Source organism: Rana temporaria, chromosome 11 (genome assembly GCF_905171775.1).
Source record: "Rana temporaria chromosome 11, aRanTem1.1, whole genome shotgun sequence".
In the NCBI taxonomy this organism is placed as follows: domain Eukaryota; kingdom Metazoa; phylum Chordata; class Amphibia; order Anura; family Ranidae; genus Rana; species Rana temporaria.
This window is the reverse complement of record NC_053499.1, coordinates 18,359,830-18,377,383: the sequence shown is the minus strand read 5'-3', so window position 1 is coordinate 18,377,383 and position 17,554 is coordinate 18,359,830. Positions and strand designations below refer to the sequence as shown.

The following is a 17,554-nucleotide window of genomic DNA, read 5'->3' as shown; positions in this document are numbered from 1 at the left end:
GAGAATAGAATAAAAAAAGAGTGGGAGAGAATCCCCCGACCAGGAGGCAAGGCAAGCCCTGCGGGTCAACCAGACCTAGCTACTTCACGGAGATACTCATCCGTGTAGATGAAATGTTGCCAGGGTCTCCAAGTCTCCCGAAAAGGTCCTGGAACTCGGCTTTAAGGTAAAACTTGTTTTACCTTTAAAACAAATTTAAATGCCTTTTACATTTTATCATCTGGGCTAGTTTTATTAAAGTTTGGAAAGTGAATTGAATGGATTGCCAGGCAAATCGGTAAACAGTTGAAATTAATGCGTCAACTGTTTTACCTGTTAAAAGATTTAAAGTGGAGGTTCACCCTCAAAAAAAATTCCCAACGGCGCATACTGCGCGTCACAGGTTGCCGAAAAAACCCGAACGTCGGTGCGGCTCTATACGGCGCCTGCGCACCGACGTTCGGGTTCTGTCGGCAACCTGTGACGCGCAGTATGCGCCGTTCGGAAGCCTGTCAATCACAGGCAGTGCTTGGGAACGCCCAGTCCCGCGGGATTGCCGGGGGGTGAAAATCGTGAGAACGAGGTATGTGCTGAGAAAATAAAAAAAACACCGGCATTCTGTTGGTAGGATGGCTCGACTCCATGTGATGTCAGAATTTTTTTTGAGGGTGAACCTCCACTTTATGAAATGGTTTATACCCTTGGGAGACATTGGGTAGAAACACCCCACAAATGAACCTCCTAGTTCTCTGATTAATAGTTGGCCTCCTATGAGGCTGAAGGCAGAAATCTTACACGGGAGGATGTATTGCTAAACCAGGGGGAAAAAAAAGCGTCGCTATCCTTGCAAAAATAGAATTTCACAGAAATGTATTATTTTTTAGGGTTGGAATGCCCCAAAAATTCTCTAGTCCTTTGATACAACCTCCTGTACTCAACTGATATACCAGATTTGAGATAACCAGACTTGCAGAAACCTTTGTGTGCACAGTTACTGGGGGTGCTTGTGTTTTCCAGTATGTTCGAAAAATCCGACCAGTAGCAGTTGTCTCCTTCCCTTGATATAAAAGGTCATAATCCTGATCCAAAGGGAAGCAACATTCTTGCCCTCCAGCCTATGGTCATGTGAAAGGGGATATGTGACGCTTGAATTGTCAATGACGGAACACAAGTACAGCCTCTGAAAGTTCAGAGTTTCTCCAATATCGTAGAAAAAAATATTTTTGCAGTGCTTCCTTCCGCAGTAAGATCAAATCAACAGTTTATCTTCTGAGTCAAAGATACTCCACTAGTGTTACGTGCTACAAGGGGGGTACTTATCTAAAGTAAATATATCATATTGGTATAATGACCGTTTATATTTTAGCATTGTGGTTTATTTTGGCGTGTGTTGTGCCATGCAATAACATCTGTTATGCGGAATTGGAATTTTTTTCATCGGATGTTCCAACCGCGTGTGGGCCCCATCGGACTTTAGAGTTTAGAAATAGAACATGTTTTATTTTTTTCCGATGGAAAGGGGCACATGCTTGAATACAGTTGAAAAATATTGGCCCAGATTCAGTAAGATTTGCGCTGAAATTACGGAGGCACAGGGCAACAATTTTGCCCTGCGCCCCCGCAAATTTGCGCCGCTGCCCTCGATTCACGGAGCAGTAGCTCCGTAAATTGCGAGGGCGCGCTGGCAGAATTGCCCGGCGTAAGCGCGCGCAATTTAAATGATCCCGCAGGGGGCGGGAATCATTTAAATTAGGCGCGTTCCCGCGCTGATCGTAAAGCGCATGCGCCGTCGGTAAACTTTCCCGACGTGCATTGCGGCAAATGACGTCGCAAGGACGTCATTTGCTTCAAAGTGAACGTGAATGGCGTCCAGCGCCATTCACGTATCACTTACGCAAATGACGTGAAATTCAAATTTCGCGACGCGGGAACGGCGGGTATCCTTTAGCATTGGCTGCCCCTACTATTAGAAGGGGCAGCCTTACGCTAAAGACGCCGTACGGAAACTCCGTACCTTGCGTACGCAGGGCTCGCGCAACATTGTGAATCGGTGTTAGTATGCAATTTGCATACTATACACTGAGCACAATGGGAGCGCCCCCTAGCGGTCATCGCAAGAATGCAGCCTAAAATCTGCGTGGCATAAGAGCCTTATGCCACGCAGATTTTAGGCTGCAGTCGGCGTTACGATGTTCCTGAATCAGGAGCATTCGTAACGCCGGAGCAAGTCAGAAATTGCGCTGCGTAACTATGGTTACACAGGCGCAATTGCTCTCTGAATCCGGGCCACTGTTAGTTCAGCTAGTGTTTTATTCTACACTGCACTTCCCCCTGCTACCTGCAGAGGCCAGTATGATTATGTCAGAGGGGGCGCACCGATCCTTTTCATTAACTCTCTGACAGATTTGTGTGTTTTTTTTTTTTTACTGCTTTGCATCTGATGTCGGATATGCAAAACAAGTAACTGTAAATAATGCTGCAAACTTGGCACCCAGGTAATGAGAGGAATGAGCATGCAAAAAAAAGTCAACCATCCAGATGTGCAGGAGTAACCTGCGATTCGTACCACGTGACTGCTTGATATAGTTTTAGATTTTTATCACATAGGTGTGTGTTGTGTTTTTCTTGCAAATTACTATTATTACTTCAGTAATTAAAAAAAATAAAAAAATAATTGGAAGTAATTTCTGTTGTTGACAGGTCTTGATGCCTTAAAGCAGTCCTTCTCAACCCTGTCCTCAAGTACCCTCAACAGGCCGTGTTTTGTGAATTTCTCTCGGATAAAATAGTTGTCCAAAATACCAAGCCATTGGGGGTTATTTGCGAAAGGCAAATCCACTTTGCACTACATGTGCACTTGGAAGTGCAGTCACTGTAAATCTGAGGGGTAGATCTGAAATGAGGGGAAGCTCTGCTGATTTTATTATCCAATCATGTGCAAGCTAAAGTAGTGTTTTTTATTTCCTTGCATGTCCCCCTCAGATCTACAGCAACTGCACTTACAGTGCAATTTCAATTTCACTTTGCACAAAAACCTGCAAACAAGGCCTGTTGGGGTTATTTGGGTTTACCTCCCTCCACAACCCTCTCCTGCACATACTGCACATGGTCATACCTACCACAATCTTCTGCACATACTTCTCATGGTCATATCTACCACAATCTTCTGCACATACTGCCTAGAGCCCTATTCTCCACAATCCTTTCCTTCACATACTGTCCATAGTCATTCCCTCCACAATCCTCTCCTGCACATACTTCCCATGGTCATACCTACCACAATCCTTTTCTTCATACTGTCCATAGTCATTGCCTCCGCCACCCTCTCCTGCACATCCTCCCCACAGTAATTCCCTCCACAATCCTCTCCTGTACTCCCTCAACAATCTTCTTCTTCACATACTGCCCATTGTCATTCCCTCCACCACCTTCTCCTGCACATGTTGCCCATAGTCATTCCCTCCAAAATCCTCTTCTGCACATACTGCCCATGGTCATACCTGCCACAATCCTCTTCTTCGCCTACTGTGCATAGTCATTCCCTCCGCAATCCTCTCCTTCATGTACTGCCCATAGTTATTCAATCTACAATCCTCTTCTGCACTTACTGTCCATGGTCATACCCGCCACAATCCTCATCTTCACATACTGCCCATTGTCATACCCGCTACAATCCTCTTCTTCACATACTGTCCATGGTCATACCCGCTACAATCCTCTTCTTCACATACTGTCTATGGTCATACCCGCTACAATCCTCTTCTTCACATACTGCCCATTGTCATACCCGCTACAATCCTCTTCTTCACATACTGTCCATGGTCATACCCGCCACAATCCTCTTCTTCACATACTGCCCATGGGCATACCTGCCACAATCCTCTTCTTCACCTACTGCGCATAGTCATTCCATCCGCAATCCTCTCCTTCATGTACTGCCCATAGTTATTCAATCTACAATCCTCTTCTGCACTTACTTCCCATGGTCATACCCGCCACAATCCTCTTCTTCACATACTGCCCATTGTCATACCCGCTACAATCCTCTTCTTCACATACTGCCCATTGTCATACCCGCTACAATCCTCTTCTTCACATACTGTCCATGGTCATACCTGCCACAATCCTCTTCTTTACCTACTGTCCATGGTCATACCCGCTACAATCCTCTTCCTCACATACTGTCCATGGTCATACCCGCTACAATCCTCTCCTTCATGTACTGCCCATGTTTATTCAATCTACAATCCTCTTCTGCACTTACTTCCCATGGTCATACCCGCCACAATCCTCTTCTTCACATACTGCCCATTGTCATACCCGCTACAATCCTCTTCCTTACATACTGTCCATGGTCATACCCGCTACAATCCTCTTCTTCACATACTGCCCATGGTCATACCCGCTACAATCCTCTTCTTCACATACTGCCCATTGTCATACCCGCTACAATCCTCTTCTTTACAAACTGCCCCTGGTCCTACCCGCCACAATCCTCTCCTGCCCACAGAAAGCTAATATTTATCACTGAAAACATTTCTAGTTTTACAGTTACTTCCATATATAAAGTACTTATTGAACATGGGCCTCTCCTTGCCCGTTATGGAATGGGTAAACTTTTGCTAATATAGAAGATGGATATCTAAAAGATCGTGGCCCGGATTCAGATACATTGGAGTATCTTTCGGCGGGGCGTAACTTATCTCAGATACGTTACGCCGCCGTAAATTAGGGCGCAAGTTCCGTATTCAGAAAGAACTTGCGCCCTAAGTTACGGCGGCATAACGTATGTTGTCCGGCGTAAGCCCGCCTAATTCAAATGTGGATGATGTGGGCGTGTTTTATCTAAATTCACTGTGACCCCGCGTATTTGACGTATTTTACAAACGGCGCATGCGCCGTTCATAAAAGAATCCCAGTGCGCATGCTCGAAATTACGCCACAAATCGTCAATGCTTTATACGTGAACGTAACTTACGTACAGCCCTATTCGCAAACGACTTACGCAAACGACGTAAAATTTTCAAAATTCGACGCGGGAACGACGTCCATACTTAAAGTGGAGGTTCACCCTCAAAAAAAATTCTGACATCACACGGAGTCCAGCCATCCTACCGACAGAATGCCGGTGTTTTTTTTTTTTCTCAGCACATACCTCGTTATCACGATTTTCACCTCACGGCAATCCCGCGGGAGTGGGCGTTTCCAAGCACTGCCTGTGATTGACAGGCTTCCGAACGGTGCATACTGCGCGTCACAGGTTGCCGAAAAAACCCGAACGTCGGTGCGGCTCTATACGGCGCCTGCGCACCGACGTTCGGGTTCTGTGGGCAACCTGTGACGCGCAGTATGCGCCGTTCGGAAGCCTGTCAATCACATGCAGTGCTTGGGAACGCCCACTCCCGCGGGATTACCGTGAGGTGAAAATCGTGATAACGAAGTATGTGCTGAGAAAAAAAAAAAACACCGGCATTCTGTCGGCAGGATTGCTCGACTCCGTGTGATGTCAGAAATTTTTTTAAAGGGTGAACCTCCACTTTAACATAGGATACCCCTCATATAGCAGGGGTAACTTTACGCCGGAAAAAGCCTAACGTAAACGACGTAAAAAAATGCGCCGGGCGGACTACCTAATTAGCATATTCCTCGCGTAAATCTACGGAAGTGCCACCTAGCGGCCATCGTAAATATGCAGCCTAAGATACGACGGTGTAAGAACCTTACGCCGGTCGGATCTTAGTAAAATTCTGGCGTATCTTGCTTTCTGAATACAGAAAGAAGATACGCCGGCGCTTCGTAGCACTTACGCGGCGTATCAATAGATACGCCAGCGTAAAAGCTATCTGAATCCGGCCCCATGACTTTGATCGGGCTACTCCATAACATCATCAGTATTTTTACAGCCTCTCCTGCAGTTTGTGTACTTGCTTCTTTTTGGGTCATTGCCCCGTGTCATCTGAGCTATTGATCAAGTTATATTGCCTCCTAAAGCTTGGCGTGTTGTCTGAGATTCTGCATGATTCACTTCACGTATGACCCCCCTGCTCCATACAGTGCATTATTTTTGTTGTATTGCTCTATTGATCACCAAACATAGGCTGTTATTCAGTTTTTAGTTCTCTTGCTACTGTATGGATTAACTATATCACTTCTACAGGGCGACCCTGCAGTGTTGCCCGCCCAGTTTTTAATTCCCGTAATACATCAGCTGATATTATCCATAGATTTTGTGACATGGGTTACTACTACAATTCCGTCCAGCAATTCATCATCGCAGATGCCACAATGAAGACTGATGTTTATGGGCAATCTTTATGGGAAGGAATGATGGATGGTGTGTATGGAGTGAAAAATGAGCGTATATACTATTGTCTTTTTAAGGGTCAGTCTACCCGAAAGTTCAATACATACATACTGTTTAGGTAAACCTAGTATACATAAGTGAAAAAGGAACATGATTAAACATGTTAAGGTCACATCCTGTTTTTAACCACTTAAGGACCGGACCAATATGCTGCTAAATGACCCAAGGGGTTTTTACAATTCGGCACTGCGTCGCTTTAACAGACAATTGCACGGTCGTGCGACGTGGCTCCCAAACAAAATTGGCGTTCTTTTTTCCCCACATAGAGATTTCTTTTGGTGATATTTGATCACCTCTGCGTTTTTTATTTTTTGCGCTATAAACAAAAATAGAGCGACAATTTTGAAAAAAATTCAATATTTTTTACTTTTTGCTATAATAAATATCCCCCAAAAACATATATAAACATTATTTTTCCTCAGTTTAGGCCAGTGTTTCTCAATTCCAGTCCTCAGGCCCCCCCCAACAGGTCAGGTTTTCAGGATTTCCATTATTTTGCACAGGTGATTTGATCAGTTTCACTGCCTTAGTAATCACCACAGCCTTTTCATCTGAGGGAAATCCTGAAAACCTGACCTGTTGGGGGGGCCTGAGGACTGGAATTGAGAAACACTGGTTTAGGCCGATACGTCTTCTTCTACCTACTTTTGGTTTATCGATCGGTTTGCGCAAAATTTATAGCGTTTACAAAATAGGGGATAGTTTTATTATTTATTTATTTTTTACTACTAATGGCAGCGATCAGCGATTTTTTTCGTGACTGCGACATTATGGCGGACACTTCGGACAATTTTGACACATTTTTGGGACCATTGTCATTTTCACAGCAAAAAATGCATTTAAATTGCATTGTTTATTGTGAAAATGACAATTGCAGTTTGGGAGTTAACCACAGGGGGCGCTGAAGGAGTTATGTTTCACCTAGTGTGTGTTTACAACTGTAGGGGGGTGTGGCTGTAGGTCTGACGTCATCGATCGAGTCTCCCTATAAAAGGGATCACTCGATCGATACGCCGCCACAGGGAAGCACGGGGAAGCCGTGTTTACATACGGCTCTCCCCGTTCTTCAGCTCCGGGGAGTGATCGCGATGGGGCGGCTATAAACGAATAGCCGCGCCGTCGTCCCGGATCGCTCCTCGCGGGTATCCGACCGCCGCATGTAGCAGGCGGGGGTCCCGATCGGACCCCCGACCCACGTCTAGGCAGGGACGTACAGGTACACCAATGTGCCTGTACGTGCCATTCTGCCAAAGTATATCTACATGCGGCGGTTGGGAAGTGGTTAATCTGATGTATGCAGAGAACATTCATTAGATTAGAGCAACCCTTTTAATTGTAAGTTCTAGAACACAGGTGTCAAACACAAGGCCCGCGGGCCGCATCCGGCCCTCCAGGCCATTTAATGTGGCCCTCGCACCTCTCCAGCCCTCCTCAGGTCCTCCTCCAGACCCTTACTTTCTGCTTTCAAGCAATGCATCCAGCTTCTTCCCAGCAGCAGTATAAGGAAAGGGGGGTACGCTGTCATGTAAGGGAGAGTGGGGGGACTCAACTTCTGATGGTGACATCTAATGTAAGGGGAGGGGATGTGCTGGACATCTGTTCTTACAGATACAACCGGCCCTTTTGAGGGCAATCATCATGCTGATTAAGGATAAGCTCTGGCGTGTTCGCATAGAACACGTGCAGAGCCCACCAGGAAGTGTGCACGGCGATGCGCTAATAACAGCCAGGGAGACATTTATATTATATTAATTTTGGCAACAAAAGACACAGTAGGGCTTATTTTTTGGGGGTAGGTCTTACCATGTAATGTTCTGTCTTCTCTCCCCCTCTCCCTCCCTGCCTGTCAGGAATCCCCAGTGTGATCTGAGTTAAAATGCTTGTACAATCCTATAATCCTCTCTATTACAGTAGTATATAATGAACAATGTGTGTGTTTCTGTAATAGAATTGTGCCAAATTCCTTTGTTATAACGCTGCTCTGCGCTTCCGTGACCTGCCAGAGCTCTCTTCCCCGCTCTGAGCACTGCAAAGGGGGGAGGGGGAGTAAAAGTGAAATTCTCTGCTGACAGCTGGGAGAAGAGGAGGAGATCAGCGGGAAGTCAGCTGAGCACCAAGCTGTGCTGTATAAGAATGAGCTCTGGCGTGTTTGCATAGTACACGTGCAGAGCCCGCCAGGAAGTGTGCACGGTGCTGCGCTAATCACAGCCAGGGAGACATTTCATGATCGCTGCAGCCGAGCATCGGGACAATGTCTCCCTGACTGTGATTAGCGCAGCGCCGTGCACACTTCCTGGCGGGCTCTGCACGTGTACTATGCGAACACGCCAGAGCTCGTCCTTAGTGTTGTACCGAAGGTATTTGGCTCAATTATATTACAGAAACACACACTTTGTACATTATATAATACTGTAATATAGTGGATTATAAGATTTTACAGGCATTTTAAACTAGGGCTTATTGTTGGTGTAGGGCTTATATTGCAACCCTCCTGGAAAATAACGCTAGGTCTCATTTTTGGGGAAACGCTGTAATGCTGAACAAGGGTGCTCGATCCTAGCACTTCTTTCAAGAGTCATGGCAATGATGGTATCTGCCCCCGAGTGGTAGTCAGCTGTGACTAATAATTTCCGTAAAACCACCTTTCAGGCAACTAGGTATTGACTTGGGAACCAGTTGATTTGACGTCAGGTCTAGCCTTTTACTGATTTGGAAAGTTGGTGTTCTGGAATCTGTTGGCCTGGCCTTGTCTTTTTTTTACACCCAAAACAACCTGCTCTCAGCCAACCAAAACTTTATGATAACTGTGTTCTGCAGGCCTACACCAGAAGTGTTACCAAATGCCTGTATTTTACATTGTAGTAAAATAATAAAACTACTTTGGTAATCGACTACATATCATTTTTTTCCCCAGTTTACTTAATTTGTACCACTGAAAGTAGCTAAACCATTGTATAATGTTGTGTGTCCTCAGAGATGCTCTTCGAGTTGTGTCGCAGAAAAAGGACGCGGGGGAGAAAGTTGCACAGCCAGTTCAGGCCACACAAGCAGAAAAGATGGCGCCAGTAACTACATCACAACCATTTGTATCTTCACCGCCAGCCTTTCCACGTCCAGCTGACCCACCAATGTCTATTCCTGGGAAGCCATCTGCAGCGGTAAGAATGTCCTTTTGATGTCTAAACACAACCAGAGAACTTCCTTGTTCTTGTGCCGCTTATTCCTTTGTATAATTTTAGAAATATTTTGTAACAAAGCCAGTCACCTAATTTTCTGCCATGGTGGCTATTACAATTTCATGCTTTAAGCACTACTGTAAAAGTGCAGATACTAGCGAAAGATTATCTGTAGATTCCGTACTTTCTTTTTCTTTTTTTTCTTTTTTGTGACCACCATCTGCAAGGCAGGAAATAAAGGAAATGCTTCCCAACAGCAAAAGACAACAGTACAAGTCAAGTTTTAAAGCAGGGGTCTCCAAACTTTCTAAACGAAGGGCCAGTTTACTGTCCTTCAGACTTTAGGGGGCCAGACTGTGGCCACTAGAAATAGAAAAATGTAAACAATGTCACATTTTTTGGTGTTAGTGAGAGGAGTAATGACCCATCTTTGGTGTAATTGGGAGGAACTGTGCCCCTTTGTTGATGTCATTAGGAGGAACTGTGCCCCATTGTTGGTGTCATTAGGAGGAATTGTGCCCCATTTTTAATGTCAGAAGATGAAATATTGCCCCAAGGGCCAGATAAAAGCAAGTAAAGGGCCACATCTGGCCCCCGGGCCGGACTTTGGAGACCCCTGTTTTAAAGGCTAGATTCACTTTTAGTTTCATGTTACCCCCATATTCAGGGTGTAACATGTTACTAAAGCAGAATCCCTCCTGATCCCCCCTTGTGACAGCCGGCAGGGGATCCTATCCCCACACCCCCTATCACAATTAAAAAACAACACGACTGTGCAAAGCTCTGCCCACGCAGCCACGTTAGTCATTCAGTGAATGAATAAAAAACAAGTCCCATCTGCCACCTTGGCAGAGGGCTTGTAGTTCTCAATGAACTAAGAGGGTGCAGGTGAGTGCCCTTGTAATATTTATTTTTTTAACCTGCAAAAAATTAGCAATTATTATTTTATTTATTTTTATCACATGTGAAGCTCGGTGCATGCCATTTAACCCGCAGGATTATTTAACCCGCCTATTATGGCATCACCCAGTTTGGTTCCTATCCATTAATATTGGAGAGCCGTTATCAAAAGCCCTAGCAGTTGGTATGTAACTGCTGTTCCTTTATTTATTTTTTTTCTTATTATAAGCCTACTTTATGTCTACTTTATGCGCTTACCCAAATTTCCTTTCTGATCAAGAGCCAGTTCTAGGAGTGGCGCCTTCAAAGCCCCAGGAGTTAAACTTTCCTCTTAATCTGTATGTAATTACTTACCTACTCTATGCACTGGCCCATCAGATTCTCTGACAATGCCCAAATCTATTTTTTCCACCAAAAATTAATAGCATAACTGTCCTTCCCTCCTTTTCATACTAGTGTACTAAGCCTGTATAAGCCTCCCTCACCTCCCATAACGGTTCCAAAATATGCCCCTTCCTAACCAACAACACCACCGACCTAATAATCCACTCACTTGTTATATCTCGCCTTCGACTACAGCAACTCCATCCTCACTGACTTTTTTACAATGCCAACATTTACACCCTAGATGTATCACTTTGCTTGACTGCAGCATATGATGTTGCTGATGTCAATATGAATGCATTAATTTTAACGCCCTCCAATCTCACCCTTTAGGGGACATTTTCGGAAATACCAACCAGCAACATCCGAAAGGTTATCGCCAAAAGGTTAACAGAGTCTAAAACCACCATTCCTCACGCCTATGCCAGCACAGACTGCGACCTTGGAGCGGTTCTCAAGCTGAGGAAGGAGCTGGCTAAAGGTCAGTGAGCGGGTTCATAAGGAATCACGCTGGAGGGCGGGGTCTGGCACAGGAGCCAGTTATTCCCAAGTAAACAAAGTTGTGTTCCAGTGTAAACAATACAGCCATAAGGGTGATATCTTCTATAATGACTGAAATAGAATGGGGGTGTAGCTCATAGCAGCAAATCGGGTTCTGTTTTGCTTTTCCATTGCAGGTTAATAGCTGACACCTGAAAGACTCATCCGTATTCTTTTTCCTTTGATTTGTGTATATAACTCTACAAATTATGGGGCAATTAAGGGGATTTATTTTTACATTTTATGTAAATGTGATTAAGTGATTTGTAAAGGTTCAGGGGTTTAAAAAAATAAATAAAAAAATATGTCATGCTTGCCTCCACTGTGCAGTTTGTTTTGCACAGAGTGGCCCCAAACGTCCTCTTCTGGGGTCCCACGGCGCTATTCCTCCCTGCAAGAGCTAACCCCCTCTGGGAATCTCTCTCCCGAGGGGGTTGGCTTGCAGGCGCGCTCCTGTGTGATACAGTCGGTGGCTATGGCCGTGTTATTGATTTGATTGACAGCAGCAGGAGCCAAAGTAAGTAAAACGAGGGGGGGGGGGGCTGGGGGCCGGTGACTTCAGGGTGTTTTTTCACCTTGATGCATAAGATGCATTAAGGTGAAGAAACACGAAGCCTTATAACCCCTTTAGCTTAATGAAGATAATTGTATAACTGAATATTGAAGGAGAAGTAGGGCAAAGGCTCTTTTGTCCATACTTCTCCTGTAGGTCACGGGAGTGGAATTCGTTCTGCACTCCTGTGACCCGTATTCAGCCAGCAGTGAGCTAAAGCCTGCTGTCAACAGGCTCTAAAGGGATCCTGACCTTTATGTCGGTATCCAACCAGATGCCTGAGAGGCAGCTCAGATCCTGAGCCAGCCGCTCCCACCCTCTGCACAGCCCAGCTTTCAAGTAAGCACTGAAGGGGCAGAGCAGTGACTGTCTGTCACCGGCTCTTTCTTCACCGAAGACCAAGAACTGAGCGATCAGCAGTCTTTAATCGATCAGTTCTCAGTCTTATGAGGCTGCTGGGGACAGATGCATCTACTCGGGTTGGTATGTACTTTTTTATATATTTTTTTCTTTATTATGAACTTCTCTTTTAATGGTTCAAATCCTCTTTTAAGTGTATACACAGCAAGTCTGTAGACCAAGGAGCTTTTGGGAAGAGATTATTATTATACAGGATTTATATAGCGCCAACAGTTTGCGCAGCGATTTACAACATCAGGGAAGACAGTACAGTTCCAATACAATTCAAGACAGGAGGGATCAGAGGGCCCTGTACATTAGAGCTTACAATCTAGAAGGGAGGGTCAAGTGGAACAAAGGGTAATAGATGTGGGGGGTGATCAGATGGACAGAATTAAAATACAGTTGTTAGATGTGGGTAGGATAGGCTTCTCTGAAGGGGAGGGTTTTCAGGGATCCTCTAAAAGATAATAGAGAAGGAGATAGACGGACAGATTGGGATAAGGAGTTCCATAGGCTTGGAGAGGCTCTGGAAAAGTCCTGTAGACGAGCATGGGAGGAGGTGATGAGAGAGCTAGAGAGTAGGAGGTCTTGAGAAGAACGAAGAGAACGATTAGGTTGCTATTTAGAGTAGTTAGTATTTTGAATTTAATTTGTTGGGCGAGCGGAAGCCAGTGGAGGGATTGACAGAGAAGAGCAGCAGATCTTACCACTAGAGCCGCTGAGTGATGCAATATATGGGGCCACCTCTTGAAACTGAGTTCAGGTGTTTTCAGTGAAGAATGCTAATAATGCAAAGTCATTTTAGAGAGTTTTGTATTTCCAACCATGTGGCAGAAGTTTTGACGGTAGTTTGGTACAAACTTTTTGTTCCAGTATGGCTGTGCACAACTCTATCAAGACATGGTTTGATAAGTTTTGTGTGGGGGAAGTTGGGTGGTCAACACAGAGCCCTGACCTCAACCCCATTGACCACCTTTTAGCGTGGATCGGGCCACCAATTGCGAGCCAGGTCTTTTCATCCATCAATACATGCGCTCACAAATGTTATTTTAGCAAATTTTGCACAAATTTCCACAGACATGTTCTAAAATCTTTCTGAAATCTTTCCTATAATAGTGGGGCTGTTAAGCTTTAAAGGTGGATAACTTCATATTAACTGAAAAGCACACAGGGTACACACCGCTCCGGGGCAGCCTGCGAGATCCTGAGCTGCTGTGAAAACCTGGTCTGCAGCCAAACCTGCTACACATGAAAAGATAAAGGTGGCGGCACTCAAAGAATAAAACAACTTCTTTATTGAATTATGCCATTAAAATGCAAACTGCAAAAGGACACACACACAGAGTCCATGGACAGCCAGTAAACGCGTTTCACACGTTGTAGCTTATTTATTAATCAGCACTGATGTGTGAAACGCGTTTACTGTCTCTCCATGGAAATGTGTGTGTGTCCTTTTGCTGTTTGCATTTTAATGACTTAAAGGGTTTGTAAACCCTTGTGTTTGTTCACCTTATTGCATCCTGCATTCTTTCACACTGGGGCGCTAGCAGGGCTGAAAAAGACTCCTGCTTGCTAGCGTCTTTGGGGCGGTGAACGATAGTGTTGAGCGGAATACGCCATATTCGATTTCGCGATATATCACGAATATATAGCCGAATATTCGTGAAATATTCGCTAAAATCGAATATTTCTTGATATTTTATCAAAAAAAAAATTTTTGCGAAATTTCGCTAATGCGAAATTGATTGCGAAATTTTGAAACATTCAATTTCACCTGCCCTTTGGAAAAAGTGTGGTTTTACGTAATGGACCCTGCAACTAACAAGGTATTAATAAAATAAATACATTATTATATAGATTTGAGGGTTTACTTTGACCAATTTGTATATTGATTAGTTTAATAAATATTGAATAACCATAGATTTGGAAAATACAAGTAAACCGTTTACGTTGACATCTCTTAAATGTCTTTATGTTAAACAGTTATTTTCTTTATCGTTACATCACGGGACACAGAGCGGCATTCATTACTATATGGGTTATATGGAGTACCTTCAGGTGTAGACACTGGCAATCTTCAAACAGGAAATGCCCCTCCCTATATAACCCCCTCCCATAGGAGGAGTACCTCAGTTTTTACGCCAGTGTCTTAGGTGTTAGTCATGGTTTAGCTTGCCTCCGCATCCTTGGGATTAGGTGAGCTACCGGTTCTGTCCAAAAAAGCCTGAGCGCTAAAGTGGTCAGTAACCGGACCCCAAACCCTTGGGGTATAGCCCATAATGCTTTCTTTTTTAAGAGAGCTGGACCCTGGGCCCAGAACTTAGAAAACCTTTGGGCGCCTAATGTTTTCTGTTTGCCAGGGTGCTGTATGGGTCCAGGACAGTGGATCCTTCATGGAAGAAGAAGGTTCCCAGGGCCTGAAGGTCTAGACATCCCCACGGAGATGGGGGAAGATTGGGCCTCTTGCTTTGCAAAGTCCTGCGGCATGGAGCAGGTAAGTAAGGGGAAAACTTGCGGAACTTGGCTCTTAGCAAGTTTTTTCTGGGAGGTCACAGGGGACATGCCTAAAAGTTATGCATTGCATCTGGCAAACCAGTCACATATCATGAAGATAGGATGGCTCTATATGTTGTTATTCCCCTTAAAAAAGTGACCTCCCTGGTAGTATTGGGAAAGCTGTGAGTGGGGCCTTTTGTGTACAATATATGTGTGTGTCAGAGAGCTATGCTTACCTGCAAGCCTCCAGGCGATGCTCTATCCAGTCCTCTTCCTCATGCCTGCAAGGCAGGCAGAACGCTGTCCTCCTCGTGTGTTCCAGGCCTGCGGCTGCAGGAACAGAGAGGCCCTTCCTCCCATACACCCCCCCCGTCGGCGGGCACGCGCGCGGCGCGCGTGCACGTGTTTATAGGCGCATTTGGCGCCGTTTTAGCTGGGGGGGAAGGGCGGGTCAGTGATTTAAGGAAGGGGCGGCCCTTCCTTGGATACCACAGCTCATTCAATACTATGGTTTGAGGGAGGAAGGACTGGAGTGAAGCACGGGGCGCTGAGGACACACAGTGGCCAGAAAGAATACTACAGTCTTCAGAAGATTGTGGTTTAGCCTAGGAATAGGCTGTTTTTTCTTTTCCATCTCATAGTCTTTTCTTTGGCAATACTACTCAGGGGGATAGAATGTTTTTTCTTGCCTAGATTGAAAAAAAAAAAAAAAAAAAAAAAGGAAAAGAAGTTTTTTTCTTTTAAAAAAAAAAAAAAAAAAAAAGTGTCATCTGGGGAAGAGGAAACATTTTTTATTCCCCAAACAGGTGTTTGGGCATTTAACTATTTATAAGTCCCAGGTACCAATAAGTAGCAGGTGTACCTCGGTATTGTACCATGGCATCAAAGAACAAATCAGAGGGTACAAAAGGTGGGGATTCCCCCACAGGGGAGTGCCGGACGGTCTAAGGTCTCGGATAGAGCTATGCCGCTGCTTTCCCCACTGGGAGCCGTTGGGCCATCGGGATCGGGGGCTGGAGCTGACGCGAGTCAACCCAATCCTAAGATGGTCACGGAGGAGGTGTTACTTACCTCTTTAAATGAGATGCAGAAAAGCATGGGAAAGATGATAGCCGCAGCTATGCGGGGTAGTAAGCGGAATAGATCTCCGTCACCCGTGCGCGGACCCTCGGAAGAGGAGGTCCTTTCCTCTGGGGAATTGGACGACCTCTTGGACAAGGACCAAGTAGGTTCAGGGATCGATGATCCGGATACAGAGGAGTCTGGGGCAGTCTCCCTGAGGGAGAGCTGGTGGATTCAAGACTTGACGGACTTGGTCCATAAGGCATTCAACCTGCCTATACCAGATCTCCAGGTATCGACGGTTTCAGCTTTGGGCTCACTGAGGGCGCCTCAAAGCAGGGCGGTGTTTCCGATCCATCCTCTATTGGAGGGAGTCTTGTTCCAAGATTGGAACAAACCAGACAAGGTTTTCTTACCACCTAAGAAATTTTCTGTCTTGTATCCTATGGAAGAAAAGTTTTCCAAGAGATGGGCTTCTCCTGCAGTAGACGCAGCCATCTCATGTGTTAACAAATCGTTAACATGCCCTGTAGAAAACATACAGGTTTTCAAGGATCCAGTTGATAAACGCTTGGAAGCACTACTTAAAAACTCCTTCACTGCTGCAGGGGCAGTAGTACAGCCAGCCGTGGCTGCGATTGGAGTCGCTCAAGCTTTATCGGATCAATTTAAGCAAATGCTTGAACTTATTCCTGCCGAGCAGGCAGAAGAATTTTCGGATGTCCCTAAGGCCATTTGTTTTACGGTAGACGCTATCAAGGATTCTATCCAGCAAGCGTCACGTTTATCGTTATCCCTTATCCATATGAGAAGACTCTTATGGTTAAAAAGCTGGGAGGCTGAGCCCCCATGCAAGAAGCTCCTGGTAGGGTTCCCCTTCCATGGAGGTCGGCTCTTCGGAGAAGACCTAGATAAATACATTCAGACCATTTCAAACGGCAAGAGTACTCTCTTGCCAACTAAGAAGAAGGTTCAGGGGCCTGCGTTTAAACGACAGTCCTCCCCTGGACAGGGGCCCTCTAATGCCAAGCAGTATCGACGGCCCCCTGCAAGAACAAACTTCGGCTTCAACAGCAGATCACAAAAACAGGCTGTTAGAGGCAAGAGGCAGTGGTTTCGCAAACCAGCAAAACCAGCCCCCAAGTCTACCTTATGAAGGGGCGCCCCCACCCACGAAGGTGGGGGGAAGGCTGCGACTCTTTTCGGAGATTTGGGAAGCCAGCATTCCCGACGAGTGGGTACGGTCTTCCGTGGCCACAGGCTACAAGCTAGAGTTCCTAAGGTTTCCTCCTCCTCATTTCCAGGAGTCGAGGATTCCAAACGATCTGGAGAAAGGAGCCGCATTAAGATCGGCTCTAGATCATCTACTTTCCCAGGAAGTAATAGTAGAGGTACCAGTCCTGGAACAGGGACTGGGTTTCTACTCCAACCTATTCATCATCCCAAAGCCCAATGGAGATGTCAGGCCAATTTTGGACCTAAAGATGGTAAATGCATACTTAAAAGTCCGCTCATTTCGGATGGAATCCGTGCGGTCAGCAGCTGCCACACTCCAAAAGGACGACTTCATGGCGTCCATAGACATAAAGGATGCCTACCTTCATGTTCCAATTTATCAGCCACATCAAAGATATCTACGCTTTATGGTGGCTTCGCGTCATTTCCAATTCGTGGCGCTTCCCTTCGGGTTGGCTACGG

The 17,554-nt window shown here is 45.4% G+C and overlaps 1 protein-coding gene across 1 annotated transcript in view; it reads left to right on the top strand.

The window, feature by feature from the left end:
• Window positions 1–17,554, top strand: part of PDHX (pyruvate dehydrogenase complex component X) — a 141,330-nt gene that overhangs the window by 66,007 nt on the left and 57,769 nt on the right. Inside the window, exons 6-7 of the mRNA XM_040328088.1 lie at window positions 9,318–9,501; window positions 11,137–11,284. Of these exons, the coding sequence (XP_040184022.1) occupies window positions 9,318–9,501; window positions 11,137–11,284 (332 nt within the window). The remainder of the gene's footprint in view (window positions 1–9,317; window positions 9,502–11,136; window positions 11,285–17,554) is intronic.